Source organism: Pseudorca crassidens, chromosome 18, assembly GCF_039906515.1.
Source record: "Pseudorca crassidens isolate mPseCra1 chromosome 18, mPseCra1.hap1, whole genome shotgun sequence".
NCBI lineage: Eukaryota > Metazoa > Chordata > Mammalia > Artiodactyla > Delphinidae > Pseudorca > Pseudorca crassidens.
Window position 1 is genome coordinate 55,632,394 of NC_090313.1, and position 16,327 is coordinate 55,648,720.

Genomic DNA, 16,327 nt, shown 5'->3' on the forward strand with positions numbered 1-16,327 from the left:
CCTGCTGGGCTGGGACAGTCCCTCTTAATGCCTGTTGTCCCAATGTAATTATTAATAGCACCCCTTTCAGTCTTATACATGGAATTATATGATCATCCTATATTAACCAAGCAGGTAGATAGAACCCAACCCTTTGGAGGAGTTTATTACGCCATTTGCGTATTGAGTTAAACTCTGTTTCTGGGCAGCAATTGCCTCAGGCAATATTGGGTTATACACATCTCACCATCTGACAGAAGGTTCCGTACATGTTTGTTTATATTTGTCTATAAAGATCTGTTTGTTCCAAGCCCATACTAACAATTTTTTGAGAGCAGAATTTTTTTAAATTTTGAAATAAAAAAATTGGAAACTTGAATATTGTCTGCACAATTCACCAATAAATTTTCTGGTATCTGTTTCTTACAACTCTTTATGAAAACTTACAGCATGATAGACACATTTCAGCTTTTTCAGGTACTTCTATAGGCCCCAGGCTAAGGTGGTCCTGCCAGCTATGGCCTTAGCCCCAAATCCCACTCAGTCTCAAGCCTGTCCCGCTGCTGGTCCCACTCTCTCCGCACTTCGTCTTATCTGATCCCTTGCCTTTTCCCTCGGGAACAAGCCCCTACCTTGGATCCCTCTTCTGGCAACCAGGTCCCAATATGCTTCCCTATCGCATGCATCTCTGCTCTGGTTCCCTGCCTTGTCCTTTCTCTGGAGCTTCAAGGATCCCTTTGCCTGATCCGGAACCTCTTCTACCTGGACTCCCAGCCGCTGTCAGCCATCACACTCCTGATTCTCTATTTTGCCTGTGTTCCTGACAGTAAGGACAGACATTCAGGACTTCTCGTCTTTGAACAGCATCCAGTAAGATGCCTGGCGCACAGGAGATTCTCAACAGGCAGTTGAGTGATGAATGAACGCAAAGCTTCCTTCTCATTGCCTGGAGCTGGGTTTCCTTCCAAGTGCCACTTCCACCTGGCTCTTTCCATTGTTAACAGGGTTCAGGGAGCTAAGGGTCATGTATATGGCTTTGGGATGAGTTAACAATGGCACAGAGTTTAAAGAATCCAGGGGCCTGGGTAGTTGGTGTGTCCCTAATGGGGCAGCTGCCTGGGGCTGTACAGGGTGAGCCTACGTTGAGGCCATGTGACTGGGGCTGAAATTCCCACTGTGCTCCCATCACCAGCATTAGGCTCTGGGGTGAGCAGCCTGGAGGGAGTGGCTATCTTTTCCTAACTGGCTTATCCAGAGAGGGCCCTTTGGCAATCCGTCCTCCCCCCAGGAGAGCCTTTCTCTAGTTCTGCAAGGTGGCCCATGTGCCGGAAGAGGCCCTAGGGGGATGATCGCTCCCACAAGGGAATGTTTTAGCGAGTTTGGGTAAGTGCAGCTCTTAAGGAAAAGCCCCTGTGACGGAGTGAATCTGCTATCTCCTTTCTTGTTTCCTATTATACGTAAAACCGAATAATTCTGCTTGGAAGTTCATAAAGACAGACGTCATCAGAATCTGAAGATAAGAACTTTAGCATGGGAGCTGACTAGCTCGGATGTTTTGTATTGTGCTATTATATTACAGCATTTTTTTCCCCCAGGGAAGTGAGGTGAATGTTGTTAGTTTTGGGAGAATCCTTGGAAGGCTCTTTCAGAGGATATCCTCCTATCAGCCTTCAATCTACAAGTGATACTTAGGTATGTTGCATGTGAAGAAAACAGAGTGTCGGGACTTCCCTGGTGGTCCAGTGGTTAAGACTCAAGGGGCATGGGTTCGATCCCTGGTCAAGGAGTGTAGGGGGGGGGTCTGCCTTGCCTATAGGCACTTGGATGATCGAATATATATTTTGTTCAGTCTTAACAGAGACCTGTATTCCTGCTACTCGAAAATGTCCTCTAACGTAGTGGCTAAGTGCACAGACACTGGAACCAGTTGGCTTGGATTCAAATCCTGGCTCTTGACACTTATTAGCTGTGTAAGGTACCCCATCTATTAAATGAGGATAATAATGGTACCTACGTCATAGGGATGCTGTGGGGTTAAAAAGAGTTAAGACACATCCTCACCGAGAACTGTGCCTGGCCGCACTAAGTGCTGCATGTGTTAGCTATTATTACTATTGTTTTATTTTCTGAGTGTGAAAAAGGTACTGGTTAGTACAAAACATTCATTTTTCAGTAGAGATGTACCAGATATATATCAGATTAATATCAGCATTGGGAAAAAGTAACTCAGGATTTTAATCAAGGATATTTTCTGAAATTTAGGCTGAATGAGAATTCTACACTCAAATAACACTCCATTTTCTTATAATAACTCTTACAATAACACTTATGTCCCATTCTTATACTAACGCTCATGATTTGCTGTTCATTCACGACCTCACACAGGAAGTCCAATGGTACTGCAAGTATTACAAATCCCAAACTGATGTTCCTAACGTTATGCTCTCTCTGCCCAGAATGCTGCAGCCCCTTTATGGCCCTGGCAGCTGGAATGAGAACTTGATGACTTCTGAGCTCTGGAAAACACGTTTGCTCTGAGTTGCAAAAGATGTGGCATGAAGGAGACTCAAAACATTTCTAGCCGTACGGCAGCTCCAAGTGATCTGAGAGAGATGGGTACCTTAAAAGATGAGAATAAACTATGCCAAGGAAAAGGCAGTTCATTGCCTAAAAATTCCAACTTAGGCTTTGCTCTTCAATTACTTTTACTGTTCACTTGTTAAAGTGATATTCATCTGGAAGAAGAAAGGCATTTCCAAGAATGCAAAGAAGAAAACGTGTACTACGTTTTTCTTTCTTTAAAGCGTCTGAAAGAATGTTCCTGATTTATATGTGCAGAGTTGAACAATGGAACCTAATCTTGCTGCTGAGAGGAATTCATTCATTCATTCACTCAATGTATACTGATGATGAGTGTCTCCCATGTGCCTGTTCCAGGCATTGGGGAGAGACTGTGAACAACACATTCATGACCCCGGCCCTACAATCCAGGTACTTCATATATATTGTTTCTAATACTCACAGTTCTCCATATTAGGCATGGTTATTTCTACTTCACAGGCCAGAAATCCAAGGCCTAGAGAAGTTAAGCCACTTATTGTCACACAGCAATTAACCGGTGGTGCTAGGATTCAAATCCCAGTCTATCTCATTCCAAAAGCCAGGTCTATTAGATTCTTTTTTATTCTATCATCACATGGTCTTTAAATAATACGTGTGTTCTTGAGAGTTACAGAATTCAATGTTTTATAAAGCGTATCATGGTTTAAGAAAGTGAGGAATATTTCTGAAAAACAATCACTTTTTCCTTCTTAATATATGCCAGATTTATAGAAAGTAATGAATACCAGTTATTTGGACGTTGGTTCAAAGGGCTAGCATCTCTTCCAGAAGGTTAGTAAAATATAGTATTTATATATGGTCTGAATCAGTTTTATACCAGCTAATCTTGAACAAGACCTGCAGACTCAAGGCCTGCTCTGTGATACAAAGCTGACAGTGTCACTTACTGGCCACGGGACATTAGGTATCACCATATTACACAATGAGATCCTGTTTCTTCATCTGTCAAATGGGGATATCATCGCCTGTCACATGGAGCGCTACAAAGAGTAAATGGAGGACAGTATAGAAGGCTTAACAGTGATGGGCAGGCTTCAGTCCCTTCCCTTTGTCCCACATACGACACACCAGCTTCTCTAACCGTAGTAAAGCATATCTCTGTTTAGCATTTACAGACCAAAAATACCTCTGATGGAAATGTCCTAGAGCATGAAGATTACTGCCTTTGATGCCCTGCTAGTGGTGCCAGCTAGGATGTAAATGAGGAATAGAAGCTTTCAGGATACATTTTTCTCGTTTTTCTGGATGACTCAGGTATAGGGTGACTGAAGAAGGGTTTGAATAGATAATCCCTAAACCTCAAGTAATCTTTCACTTATGCAAATTAGGTAAGGATATATAACCACACGAACACATAGAGTATATCTACAGACTAATAAGATTGAAAAAAAAGCAAGCACGAGTTCATTCAAAAGACTGTTATTTGAAATTGTCCTCCTGAAAGTGAATGTATTTATTTCATTCATTCAATTAACAAATGTTTACTGGGTGTCCAGTAAGTTCAGAGCACTGTGCCAGCACTGGGCATATGGTGATGAAAAAAAAAGCAATGTTTTGGGCTTCCCTGGTGGCGCAGTGGTTGAGAGTCTGCCTGCCGATGCAGGGGACGCGGGTTCGTGCCCCGGTCTGGGAAGATCCCACATGCCGTGAGCCATGGCCGCTGAGCCTGCGCGTCCGCAGCCTGTGCTCTGCAACGGGAGAGGCCACAACAGTGAGAGGCCCGCGTACCGCAAAAAAAAAAAAAAAAAAAAAAAAAAAGAGCAATTTTTCCTCCTTTCAAAATCAGTTTTGAAGTCACACATGGAATTAGTCACATTTTCTGTTGATAAATAAATATCACTAAGAAACTCTAGATAGGAATGGCCTTAGTCTGAGTTTATCATAAAACTAGTTCTGGATCCCACCAACCAGGAGGAAACATTAAGTGATGCATGTCTTAGAGAATCTACACAGGTTAGCAGAGGAGCTCTTTACTAACACAATAGAAAAGTGTGCCTCTGGACTCTGTCTGTAGCCCCAAGTAGAGTGTCTCAGATTTCCTGAGCCTGATTGCTGTTAATTATGATGATAAAAAAAGATTCCCTTTTTTTTAGCCTTGGAAAAAAATCCTACCCAAGTAATTTTTCTGAAGCTTGAGATTACATTATTTATGTCGTTCAGGTTTTAAAAATATTTCTGATTTTTTTTCTGCCAATAACCAAGCCCTTTCCCTCTTGGAGAACAATCTTGATTTCTGAAACAGTTCTTCCCTTGACATTACTGGGTGGGGGGGGGGGTTGGGGGGGGCATTATTTCCCCTGAAAAGTAAACAAGGGAATAAAAACAAGGTGACTCAAAGGATGAGGAAGTATGTTTTTCTAGAGAACAAAAGATCCTTTCACAGTATGTCAAAGACTTAACTGTGAACTTTCCTGAATGTAAACACTGTTCAAATGGCAAAAGGAATTTCATCTATGTCTATAAAAGGTCCTGCACAATAGTTCTTGCTTGAAGCTACATTTGGTAGGCAGTAAAATAATCTTTTTCTTCAAATACTTTGCATACAGACCTACAAAAACTTTTTTTTATCGTCTCAGGAGTGATACAATTATAATTACTTTCATAATAGCAATAATAACACACAGATCAGAGTACTGCTAAAAGCAAGTCATGTCATAAATTACGAGTGACATCATTTATGCCTAGAGACTTCAGGAATAAAGAAATGCTTTATGAGAAAGTATAAAATGTTAGGCTGATGCTTTCCATTTAGCATAAGAGTTTAAAAGCTACAGGGCACTGGAGTTTAAAAACAGATTTTTAAAAAATTGAAGTATAGTTGATTTACAATGTTATGTTAGTTTCAGGTGTACAGCACAGTGCTTCAGTTACACACACACACATCTATTCTTTTTTTTTTTTTTTTTTTTGCTGTACGCGGGCCTCTCACTGTTGTGGCCCCTCCCATTGCGGAGCACAGCCTCCGGACACGCAGGCTTAGAGGCCATGGCTCACGGGCCCAGCCGCTCCGCGGCATGTGGGATCTTCCCGGACCGGGGTACGAACCCGTGTCCCCTGCATCGGCAGGCGGACTCTCAACCACCGCGCCACCAGGGAAGCCCCCACATCTACTCTTTTTCACATTATTTTCCCTTATGGGTTATTACAAAATATTGAGTATACTACCCTCTGCTATAACAGTAGTAAAAACAGATTTTGTTATGATCATAGAAGACTATTAATATTTGAAATTGACAGGAATTATGAGATGTCAGTTAGCTAAAACATTAAATTTTTCCTACTTTAAAGTCTTATTCTTTATAAACCTAGTTATAATAAATTTAAAATTGATGCTGGTAATTATGTTTGTAATATTTAATAGAGTTATATGCTATAACCAAATTATATAATTATTATGAAATGCCAGAGATCTTTCCTTTCCCAGCTGCAGATTTTGCAGACATCCTATGATTACCATCATCAGCCCAAATCCCACTGCAGCCAGCTGCTAGGGTTCTTTCTCCCATCACTATGGAAGGATCGCAAAATTTCTAGGATATGATCTATAAGGAGTACAACTCAGGGTCAGAGGATGTTGAGATTTCCTTTTAGGTTTTCTGTTTTCAAATGATGAATATAAAATGAGAATGAGATGTTCTCCAGGACCCCGCGGGGTGTGGGGAGAGAGTGGAGGCAGTGGCAGGGCTAGTGTGCCTCAGAGATCAGCATCTGTGTGACATTCCTCTGTACCTCCACTTCCACGGATCTGGGCAATGTTGGTTCTTTCCAGTATCATGGAAGGAATGTGTCATTTGGTCAAACTGAAAAAGGAGCTTCTTGCTTCCCCAGAGTTTCTGCAAGAGTGGAGGGCACCTAGCAGCTCCTGAAGGATTTATCCCTTGTGGAGGAAAGGGGGTATAACACTGAGAGAGGGTGATGGCATCTCCTAGAGGCCACGCCTGGCTGGAATGGGTCCAGCGCTTCTCCTGGGGAAGGAGCATGAGATTCCACATTCCCGGAGGGGACTGAGGTGGGCAGAGGAATCATAAGGTTCATGCTGTAAAACTAGTAAGAAAGAGTGATTTCCCCCAATTCCCTCTTCCTCAGTTCTCCTTTCCTAAGGAAAGGAAGAGTCCTAAAAATATAGAACAGCCTTCAACTTCTGCCATGAAGTAAACGTATAATCTCAGATAAGTCACTTAATCTTTCTGGGACTCAGTTTACTCATCGGGATGCCTTGCGATCTCTGAGGTACCTAAAGGTGTTAACGATACCAAACATTTACCGAGCGCTAATATTTGCCACATGCTGAAATGTGCATGGAATCATATATTGCTACTTGCCATACGCATGGGTTGTCTCATTTATCTTTACAGCTCCCCTTTCAAGTATTATCATTTCCATTTAACGTGAAGAGACAGAGGCTTGGAGACGGACAGTGAGTTGTTCATAGTCACAAAGCTAGTACGGAGTGGAGCCAGGATACAAAGGCTAGTCTGTCCAGTTTTAGAGTTGGTTCTTTTATGAGTTATGCCAGATTTCCTCCATTCTGTGATTTTCACCATAATAAACAGGTGTGAGTCATTTGTTAAAAAAGAGGAACCATTAGTTTGGGACCGGAAGAATGAACTGGATATAATCCACAGCTTTGCTCCTTGTAGCAGAGGAAGTTTGGCTCCTTCCTCCAGCCTTTGTCTGTTATATCTCCCTTCCTAGCATCTGGCACGGAGGAATTGCCAATCTGACTTGGCAAAGGTCACCCCCTGGGCTACATTTTCCAAGTGTGCCGTCATTGTGCATTAAATGTGTAATGGGCTCCCTGGTAGTTCCCACTTTGGTGAAGTGAGCTGACCAGTTTATGACTTATGTCCTTTAGGGAAATCCAGCTGGTCTGTTTCTTTCTGCTCTACCTCTCCTGTGCCTGTACCTGAGAGGGGAGTTAAGGCTGGGGCTTCTGCAAATATGGCTTAGAGTCTAAGGGAAGGAAGCAAGAAGACCTGCTTCAGCTGCCAGGCCCAGGTCTTGCTTTCTTCATTTTTGCTACACCTGCATCAAGGGTAGCTGGGTACTGGTCCATTTACTCATAAATTAGTGTGTGTGTATATATATATATATATATATATATATATATATATATATATATATATATATATATGTACTTTGTGTCCCTTTTGGCTAGTTTTCTTGTGTTTATAGCTCCCTTGGTTTGGAATCCTGTGGCGGGAAGGTGTAAGCAATAGGTAAGACATTCCTAAGTCCTAGCCTCATATAACCTAATACCCTTAAGATCTCAGGTTGCCTATAACAAGTACAGAGACTGAGTTAGTGACTTAAAAACTACCCACAAAGGAAAGTCCAGGCCCATATGGCTTCACCACTGGATTCTACTGGACGTTTATAGAAGAATTAATAGAAGCTCTTTGCAAGAAATGTTAGAATTGTTCACAAGGAACAGTTTTCAACTGATTCTGAGGCCAGTATTATACTGATACCAAAACCAGAAAAAGACATCACAAGAAAAGAACACTACAGATCAATATCTTTTATGAAAACAGATGCAAAAATCCTCAACAAAATGATAGTGAACCTAAATCCAGCAATATATTAAGAAAAGATTACACACTATGACCAAGTGGGCTTTATCCCAGGGATGCAAGTTTGCATATTATCATGCAAGTTTCACATGAAATTCAATTAATATAATACACCACATTAATAGAATGAAGGGAAAAAAACCACGTGATCATCTTAATAGCTGCATAAAAAGCATTTGACAAAATTCAACACTCTTTCATGATAAGAACACTCAATAAACTAAGAATGTGAGGAAGCTTCCTCACACTGATAAAGGGTATCTACACAAAACCCACAACCACAGCTAACATCACACTTAATGGTGAAAGACTGAGTGCTTTCTTCCTTGATGAGTAACAAGACAAGGATGTCCATGCCATACCAGTTTAACATTGTACTGGAGAGTCTAGCCAATTAGACTGACTAGGTAAGAAACTGAAACAAAAGGCATCCAGATTGGAAAGAAGTGAAACTACCATTATTTGCAGAGAACATAATCTTATATATATAGAAAATTCTAAGGAATCCACTAAAAACTATAAGAACTAGTAAGTTCAGCAAGGTTGCGGGATACAAGATCCATAATAAAAGTCAATTGCATTTCTATACATTAGCCATGAACAATCTGAAAATGAAATTAAGAAAACAATTCCAATTAAATAGCATCAAAAAGAATAAAACAGTGCAAAACTCACACCCTAAAAGCTATGAAATATTCTTGAAAAAAGTTAAAGAAGACCTAAACAAATAGGACATCCATGCTCATGGATCAGAAGCCTTACTGTTTGATTTGTTCTATGTTCTGAATGTTTCTGTCCCCCCCAGTTCATATGTTGAAATCCTAATGCCTGATGTGATGGTTTTAGGAGGTAGGGCCTTTGGGAGGTGCTTAGGTCATGAGAGTGGAGCCCTCATGAATGGGATTAGTGCATTTATAAGAGAGACCCCAGAGAGCTTGCCCCAGAGAGCATGACCCTTCCACTGTATGAGCGTAGAGTCACTGGCTATGAACCAGGAAGAGGGCCTTCACCAGCTTGAACCCCTAACACCAATCATTGCTGGATTAAATGCTTTAATTTTGAGAAATTATTGATAATTTGTTAAGTATAATACATACCAGGACCTAGGAAAAATAAGTATGAGGAAAACACAGTCCCTGGCTCTAACCACTTAAAAACCTTCTAAAGGAGGGTAAGACAATTTCACAAGTAATTCAAGGCAGGTTGTGTAAGTACCACACAAAAGGTATAAGCCTAGTGGGTGGAGTCAGAGGTCACATCCACCTTGGGGGTGGGGTAGACTGGAGGAGGAAGCGTTTGGGATGGACTTGTGAGATTGGATGGCTGTGACCTACAGAAACAGGAAAGAGGGAGTGGTAGAAAGGAATGGGTTGCAGATGGCAAGCAACCACTAACAAAAGTGCAGGGGACAGCAAGAATGGGCTGTGTCCTGGGAGTAGTTTACCTTGGCTAGAGTGTAAACTGGGTGCTCGCAGGCTGGGGCATGCTGTGGAGGCCCTGGGTGCCAGGAAGAGTCGGTTGTATTTCAGATTGACAATGGCACAATTTCTGAAGATTTCTGGTCTAGAGTGACATGTTCAGAGCTGTTATTTAAGAAAATTTAACTCAGCAGTCTATGTAGAAGGGATCAGAGTAAGAAGACTCTGGACCTCAAGCAAACTTCCATTTTTAGGTGAAGATTAGATATTGTAATGTTTAGGGTAACTTACTTTTATCTTCAATTACTCAAGAATACTATAAGGAAATGCTAGGGAATCAGGAGGAATAATTGAATTAGATGAACAGTCTATGAGTTATAGTCAGGTGGATAATCATATTATCTGTATTTCTGGTGGAATACTTTTACTTTGTATGTGTTTCTTTGTGAGTAATTTTGAGTAGAGCAAATTTTTTTGATTGCTATTTTGAGCACTGCTAATTTTTAAAGTACTGTTAGTATTTAATCACAAGGTTATTGTGTTTTCTTTCGTCCTATAACTTCCAAAGGTTTGTTAAGGGGGGGGGGGGTGCTTTTTTTTTTTCTGTTGAAATGCATTTCCAACTTTATAATGTCTATTAGTGGCAAAACAGAATTCATTTCCAGTAACCAGCCTTATATCAAACCACAGAATTTTTAGAGCTGAAGGAAATACAGTACACCAGAATGCTTTCTGCATGTACTAAGCCCCCTATCTCAGAAGGAAGACATTCTACCATGAGTGGTTGCTTGCACAAGTTAGAAATAAAATTAGAATCATCCTGCAACAAACATCACGCCTCCACAAAACTGGTTGGGACAGGAAAGAATCCAATTCCTTGGACTGTTCATCCTAATCTATGTACGTTATGATCCAAGTGTTAACCCCTCCTCCAATAAAATAGGCTACTGCACATACTCAACATGATTCCTAAAATTTTCAAATTTAATTCAATAGCTCCTTATGAATTTTAAAATTAGTTCCCCATGCTCTATCATCATTCCTCCATTTATTATACAGATCTACGATAGTAAGTAATAACATCTCCCATTCATATACTACTTGGCAGCTTGCAGAGCACTTGAACATATGTTATCTCGTTTGGTTTTTACAATTCTGCGCCGTGGCTGCTATGGTTAGCTTCATTTCACAGATGGGAGATGCAGCTTCAGAGGGGTTAAGTGACATGCCTACGGTCACTGGCTACAACTGGAAATCAAACTCAGTTCTAGCTACCTGGCTCACAGGTGTTCATTCTGGAGCCACAAACTAACCAGTGTAGGAAAAACTAGGGGGTGGGAGATTTATCACTATTTGGTTCTTTGCCAACCTAGGCAACAGTCAGCTAGTGAACAGTGAACTCAAGAAACAAAAGACTCAGCCTTCTAGAAATCACCAAAGGAGTTTGCGGTCTTTTGCCATCCCTCTGAGGGACCTCATAAAAGCTTTAAATAACCAAATTAATTATACATTCATGTACAGATTCACTGATTCATCAAGAATTTACTGAGCTCTGACCAGGTGTCAGGCTCTCCAGCAGATGCCGAAATGGGACACGAATTCTGCTCTTGGGAAGCTTGCCTTCCTGACACACGTCAAAGCAAGAGATTGCAGTGTGGCCAGGGCAGGCGGACGCCACGGAGGGAGGGGTGAATTTGCTGGGGGTGGCCGGCTGGAGTCAACTGCTCAGCCCTGAAGGACAACACACAGAAGTGGGTGGTGGGCAGTGCAACCAGAGAGGCCAACATGAGGGAAGGCACAGGGCATGGAAATGCATGTTTAAGAGCTGGGTGGAGAGTGTTCTAGCTTCATTCTTCTCATTCTTCTATGACTGGAGAATTTGCTTTGTCACTTGTAAGATGCATAAACAATAAAAACATTCCAGGCCAGATTAGATTTTTTTTAAACGTTTTTATTGGAGTATAATTGCTTTACAATGGTGTGTTAGTTTCTGCTGTATAACAAAGTGAATCAGCTATATGCATACATATATCCCCATATCTCCTCTCTCTTGCATCTCCCTCTCACCCTCCCTAACCCACCCCTCTAGGTGGTCACAAAGCACTGAGCTGATCTCCCTGTGCTATGCAGCTGCTTCCCACTAGCTATCTATTTTACATTTGGTAGTGTATATATGTCCATGCCACTCTCTCACTTAGTCCCAGCTTACCCTTCCCACTCCCCGTGTCCTCAAGTCCATTCTCTACGTCTGCGTCTTTATTCCTGTCCTGCCCCTACGTTCTTCAAAATCCTTTTTTTAGATTCCATATATATATGTGTTAGCATACGGCATTTGTTTTTTTCTTTCTGACTTACTTCACTCTGTATGACAGACTCTAGGTCCATCCACCTCACTACAAATAACTCAATTTCATTTCTTTTTATGGCTGAGTAATATTCCATTGTATATATGTGCCACATCTTCTTTATCCATTCATCAGATTAGATGTTTTCCCCTGACAATTAATACTGTTATGTTGTTTATTATTGTGACTTAAACCTCATGCAAAACTAAATACATATTTGATATACTTTGAGATTTGTTAGAGGACGTGTATATAACTTTGGGAGAAGAAATGTAATTTTTATCTATTTATACCTAGATAATACTTTGAGATGTTTATTTTTCTTCCTTCCCTCTGATTTAAGCAGATGCCATTTTAAAAAATTATCTCAGGGTAGGTACGTAACAGGGCAGAAAGCAGAGGTAGACTGTATCTTTTTGGCTCTTGTATTTGAAACCAGGGATTGGCAAATATTTTCTGTAAAGAGTCAAATAGTAAATATTTTAGGCTTTTTGGGCTATATGATCTATGTTCCAACTACCCAATTCTGCCCTTGGAGTGCAAAAGGAGTCACAGATAATACAAAGATAAATGAATGGGGCTGTGTTCCAATAAAACTTTATTTATAGACACTGAAATTTGAATTTCATATAATTTTCATGTGTCACATGATGTTCTTCGTTTGATTTTTTTCAACCATTAAAAATGTAAAAACCATTCTTAGCTTGTGAGCCATACAAAAACAGTTGGTATAATTTGCCAATCCCTGTTTTAAATGCTTAATGCCATTAGGAGAATTTAAGAGTTTTGTGGAGCAAGTAAGGAAATTTACCAACATAGGCTAATTACTTGGAAAAGCTTGGAAGAGAATGAGGCTTCCCTTCTTGAGGCCACCTGCACCCTGGTGAGATGGGAGAGAGATCTGTGGGTCCCAAAGTGTTCTGCCATCCTCCTAACCCCCCAAAATCGAATTTTGTTGCCCAAATTCCAAATTAATGAGATTTCATTTGAAAATATGAATTTTGGTCTTCTCTAGAAAACAAGTCTGCATTTTCACATGGCAACAGCTAAGTAGAGACTGCCTTCCTAGTTGAGGCATGACTTCCTGTTCACCTCAGACCCTCCTGGCCTGTGTCCCACCCCCATACAGTACCTGTGAGCATTTGGTCTAAACACCACTGTGCAGAGAATGATCTCCACTGAAACTAGTCTTTTGGCTCTAGGGAAGCTATGTGGTGAACAGGAATAAAAATGTGTGCATCTGAGTTAGAGACACCTAGGCTGAAATCTCAGCTTTGTTCACTGTTAGAAGAGTGACCTGGGGCAAATTACTTACCCCAGTCTCAGAATGAGAACAATAATACATAACCTGAAATGGTGGTTGTAATGATATATCAGAGAGTGTATTGAAAGCAGCTAGCACATTCTAATCAGTCAATAAAAAATGAATCACTAGGATGGAGAAGTTCTTTGATGTATATCTTAATTTTAGACACCGTCTTCATTGTTGCCTTTTGTGGAAGGGCCTAAAGGATCAGTTTACAATCTATCTCATTTTATATTAGATAAAGAAATTAAGGCCCAGAGAGAGATGACTGCCCAAAGCCACTCATCAGTGATGGAACCAGGAAGAGGATATGGAAGTTTTAGTTCTTGACCTCAGGAAATTCCTCTGTACCCCATGACAGAACTAAACGTTCTGAATTCTTTTTATAAAAGCCTTTCATTTCAGAGTCTAGAGATCTTCTAACGGAAGGAACATTGACTCAAGTCTTCTGGCTAATCTGACTACACTTTTAAATTATATCTTACAAATACAGTGAAATGACGACAGTTATTAGTTGTTGAAGTGTTATTAGTTGTTGAAGTTAGCTGAAATACTCCTGTTCCAAGCTCACAGACACCCTCGTGTGGTCACTAGAAATAACAATTCCAGCCAAAGGATCAAGAAAAATCTGGAGCTATTTAAAGTTAATGATGAAGTATGGCAGGATTGGTAGATAAGTGTTAAATAATATAATAATAAAAAATCATTATAATTATATTCTTTTAGGCCCTGGCCAATGGCCTGGGGAAAAGTTATCTATCTCAGACCAAATCTTTAAGGAGAAAAAGATTATAATGGATGATTACTTAGGGCTTGATCACAATACGACTCTGTTATAATGAAGAAAAATATTCAACATATGTGGTGGCTATATTATCTCAGATCTTTGTAGATTTTCCTCCCCTATCAGTGATTCTGAATGACAGAGCATTCTGGGACTCTGAGTGCAATTGCTACGTGTAGGGCAACGGTCCCCAACCTTTTTGGCACCGGGGACTTGTTTTGGGGAAGACAATTTTTCCACGGGGGTAGGGGGATGGTCCAGGCGGTAATGCGAGCGATGGGGAGCAATGGGGAGCGGTGGGGAGCAATGGGAAGCGATGGGGAGCGGTGGGGAGCGATGGGGAGCGGTGGGGAGCGATGCGGAGCGATGGGGAGCGATGGGGAGCAGTGGGGAGCGGCAGAGGAAGCTTCACTCGCTAACCCGCCAGTGACGTCCTGCTGTGTGGCCCGGTTTCTAACAGGCCGTGGACCGATACCTGTCCGTGGCCCGGGGTTGGAGACCCCTGGCATAGGGGATGGCTATGTGTAGGGTAGTTAAACCTGAGGGCTCTGCTGAAATATCTTCTATCAAATGTTAATTACAACTCAATGGGTGGGAGCAGACGCATGAGGGTGTATTGGAGAGAAGCTGATGAGCTGCAAATGTTCTGGGTGCTCTCAACATCCACTCAAGACGGTAGGTTCATTGGTGAGTTGGTTAAACAGAAGTAGGTTAGAATGCTTCTTTTGTATTAACAGGTTGACCTAAATGAACAGGCAGCGCCCCCCAAAACTGCTCAAAGAAACAGTATTTGTCCCAGTACAGAAAATCAGTGACAAAGGCAATTGGATTTACTTTTTGTGCTACAAAATAAGGACGTACTCAAAACAATGATTGAGGCATATCAAAAGGACAAGGGAACTGGCTTGAAGGGGTTCCCAATGGATAAGTCTAGAACAATTTGAGCGTTAAAATAAATAAGAATGGCAATAGACTATAAGCTATTAAGTAAGACAGAAATCCACGAAGCCAGACTAACAAAAAACAAACGAACAAAGGGAGAAGGGAAAGCACTTCCTTAGCTCAGAATGCCAGCAATAAATGCAGAAGGAATGACAGAATCAGATGAAATCACCACTTGGCAACCATAGTAGTAATAATTGATTCGAGCAAGAATCACCAATGGATGATAAAGTTAATGGATGAAAGTTTGATGAGAAACAAAATATTTGCCTAGTCTTGAAATGTTTGCTCATGAGACACATGCATTAATTATAAAGGGGAGAAACAGTAACTTCACAGTGGAGAAATACAGCGGAGATAATACCTTGACCAAATGTTTAAAGTTAACATCACCAGTAATGGGACAAATTGACATCCTGTGTGTCATCTAATAGGACACATTGAGAAAAACACAGCATCATTTCTGGGATATTCCAACCAAAGATGCATAAACTGAAGCAGATAAGCCCAAACCCAGGGATGTTCTACAAAATAACTGGCCTATACGTTTCAAAAATGTCAAGGTCATGAAAGTCAAAGAAAGATGAGGACCTGTTTTGGACTGAAAGATAACAGAGATGTGTTAACTGAATTGTAACACATGATCTGGATTGTTTCCTTTTGCTACAAAGGATGTTATTGGGACATTTGGAATTTGTATAAGTTTTATTTTATTTTTGGTCTGTATTCATGAAGAACACTACTTTGTTATTTTCTGTTCTTGTAGTACCTTTGTCAGATTTTGGAAACTAGCTTATTCTGACCTCAATAAAGCATATTAGGAGGCATTTTCCCTTCCTTCATCTTCTAAAAGAGCTTTATTTTTTTAAACATCTTTATTTGAAATTTGTATACGTTTTAGACATTAATGTAGTATCAACGTTAACTTCCTGATTTTAAGGTCTGTATTGTGGTTACGTAGGAGAGTGCTTTTGTTTTGAGGAAATACTCATCGAAGTGTTTGGAGGTAACAGGGAATCGTGTCTACAACTTACTTTAAAGTGGTTCATGGAAAAAGATGTAGAGAGAGAAAGGTAAAATAAGCAAACAGTTTTAAAAGATGTAATTAGATTTGGTGAAGAAAAACAAAAGGGTAAATTATTTGTCTATACCTGAGAAAAGAAATTATAAATAGAGCTTGGATTTAAGGCTCTGAGGGGGAGTGCTTTTTCTTTCTGTTGTTTTTATTATCAGCTGCCTTTGGTGAACATATGCTCCTGTCAAACTCACCAAAGATTAGAAGATAGAGTGAAAAACTCAGAGGTGGTTTTATTTATAAATATAATTTATAATTAATGTAATATATAACATATTCATAT

At 40.5% G+C, this 16,327-nt stretch overlaps 1 protein-coding gene across 5 annotated transcripts in view; it reads right to left on the reverse strand.

The window, feature by feature from the left end:
* VWA8 (von Willebrand factor A domain containing 8) overlaps positions 1-16,327 on the reverse strand; it is a 369,572-nt gene that overhangs the window by 69,101 nt on the left and 284,144 nt on the right. Inside the window, exon 38 of one of the 5 annotated variants that reach the window (XM_067713441.1) lies at positions 3,967-4,289. The exons of the other annotated variants lie outside the window; for them this stretch is intronic. Coding sequence (XP_067569542.1) covers positions 4,083-4,289 — 207 coding nt within the window. The 3' untranslated portion in view covers positions 3,967-4,082. Of the gene's footprint in view, positions 1-3,966; positions 4,290-16,327 lie in introns of those variants that run through there. 5 annotated transcript variants of the gene reach the window in all.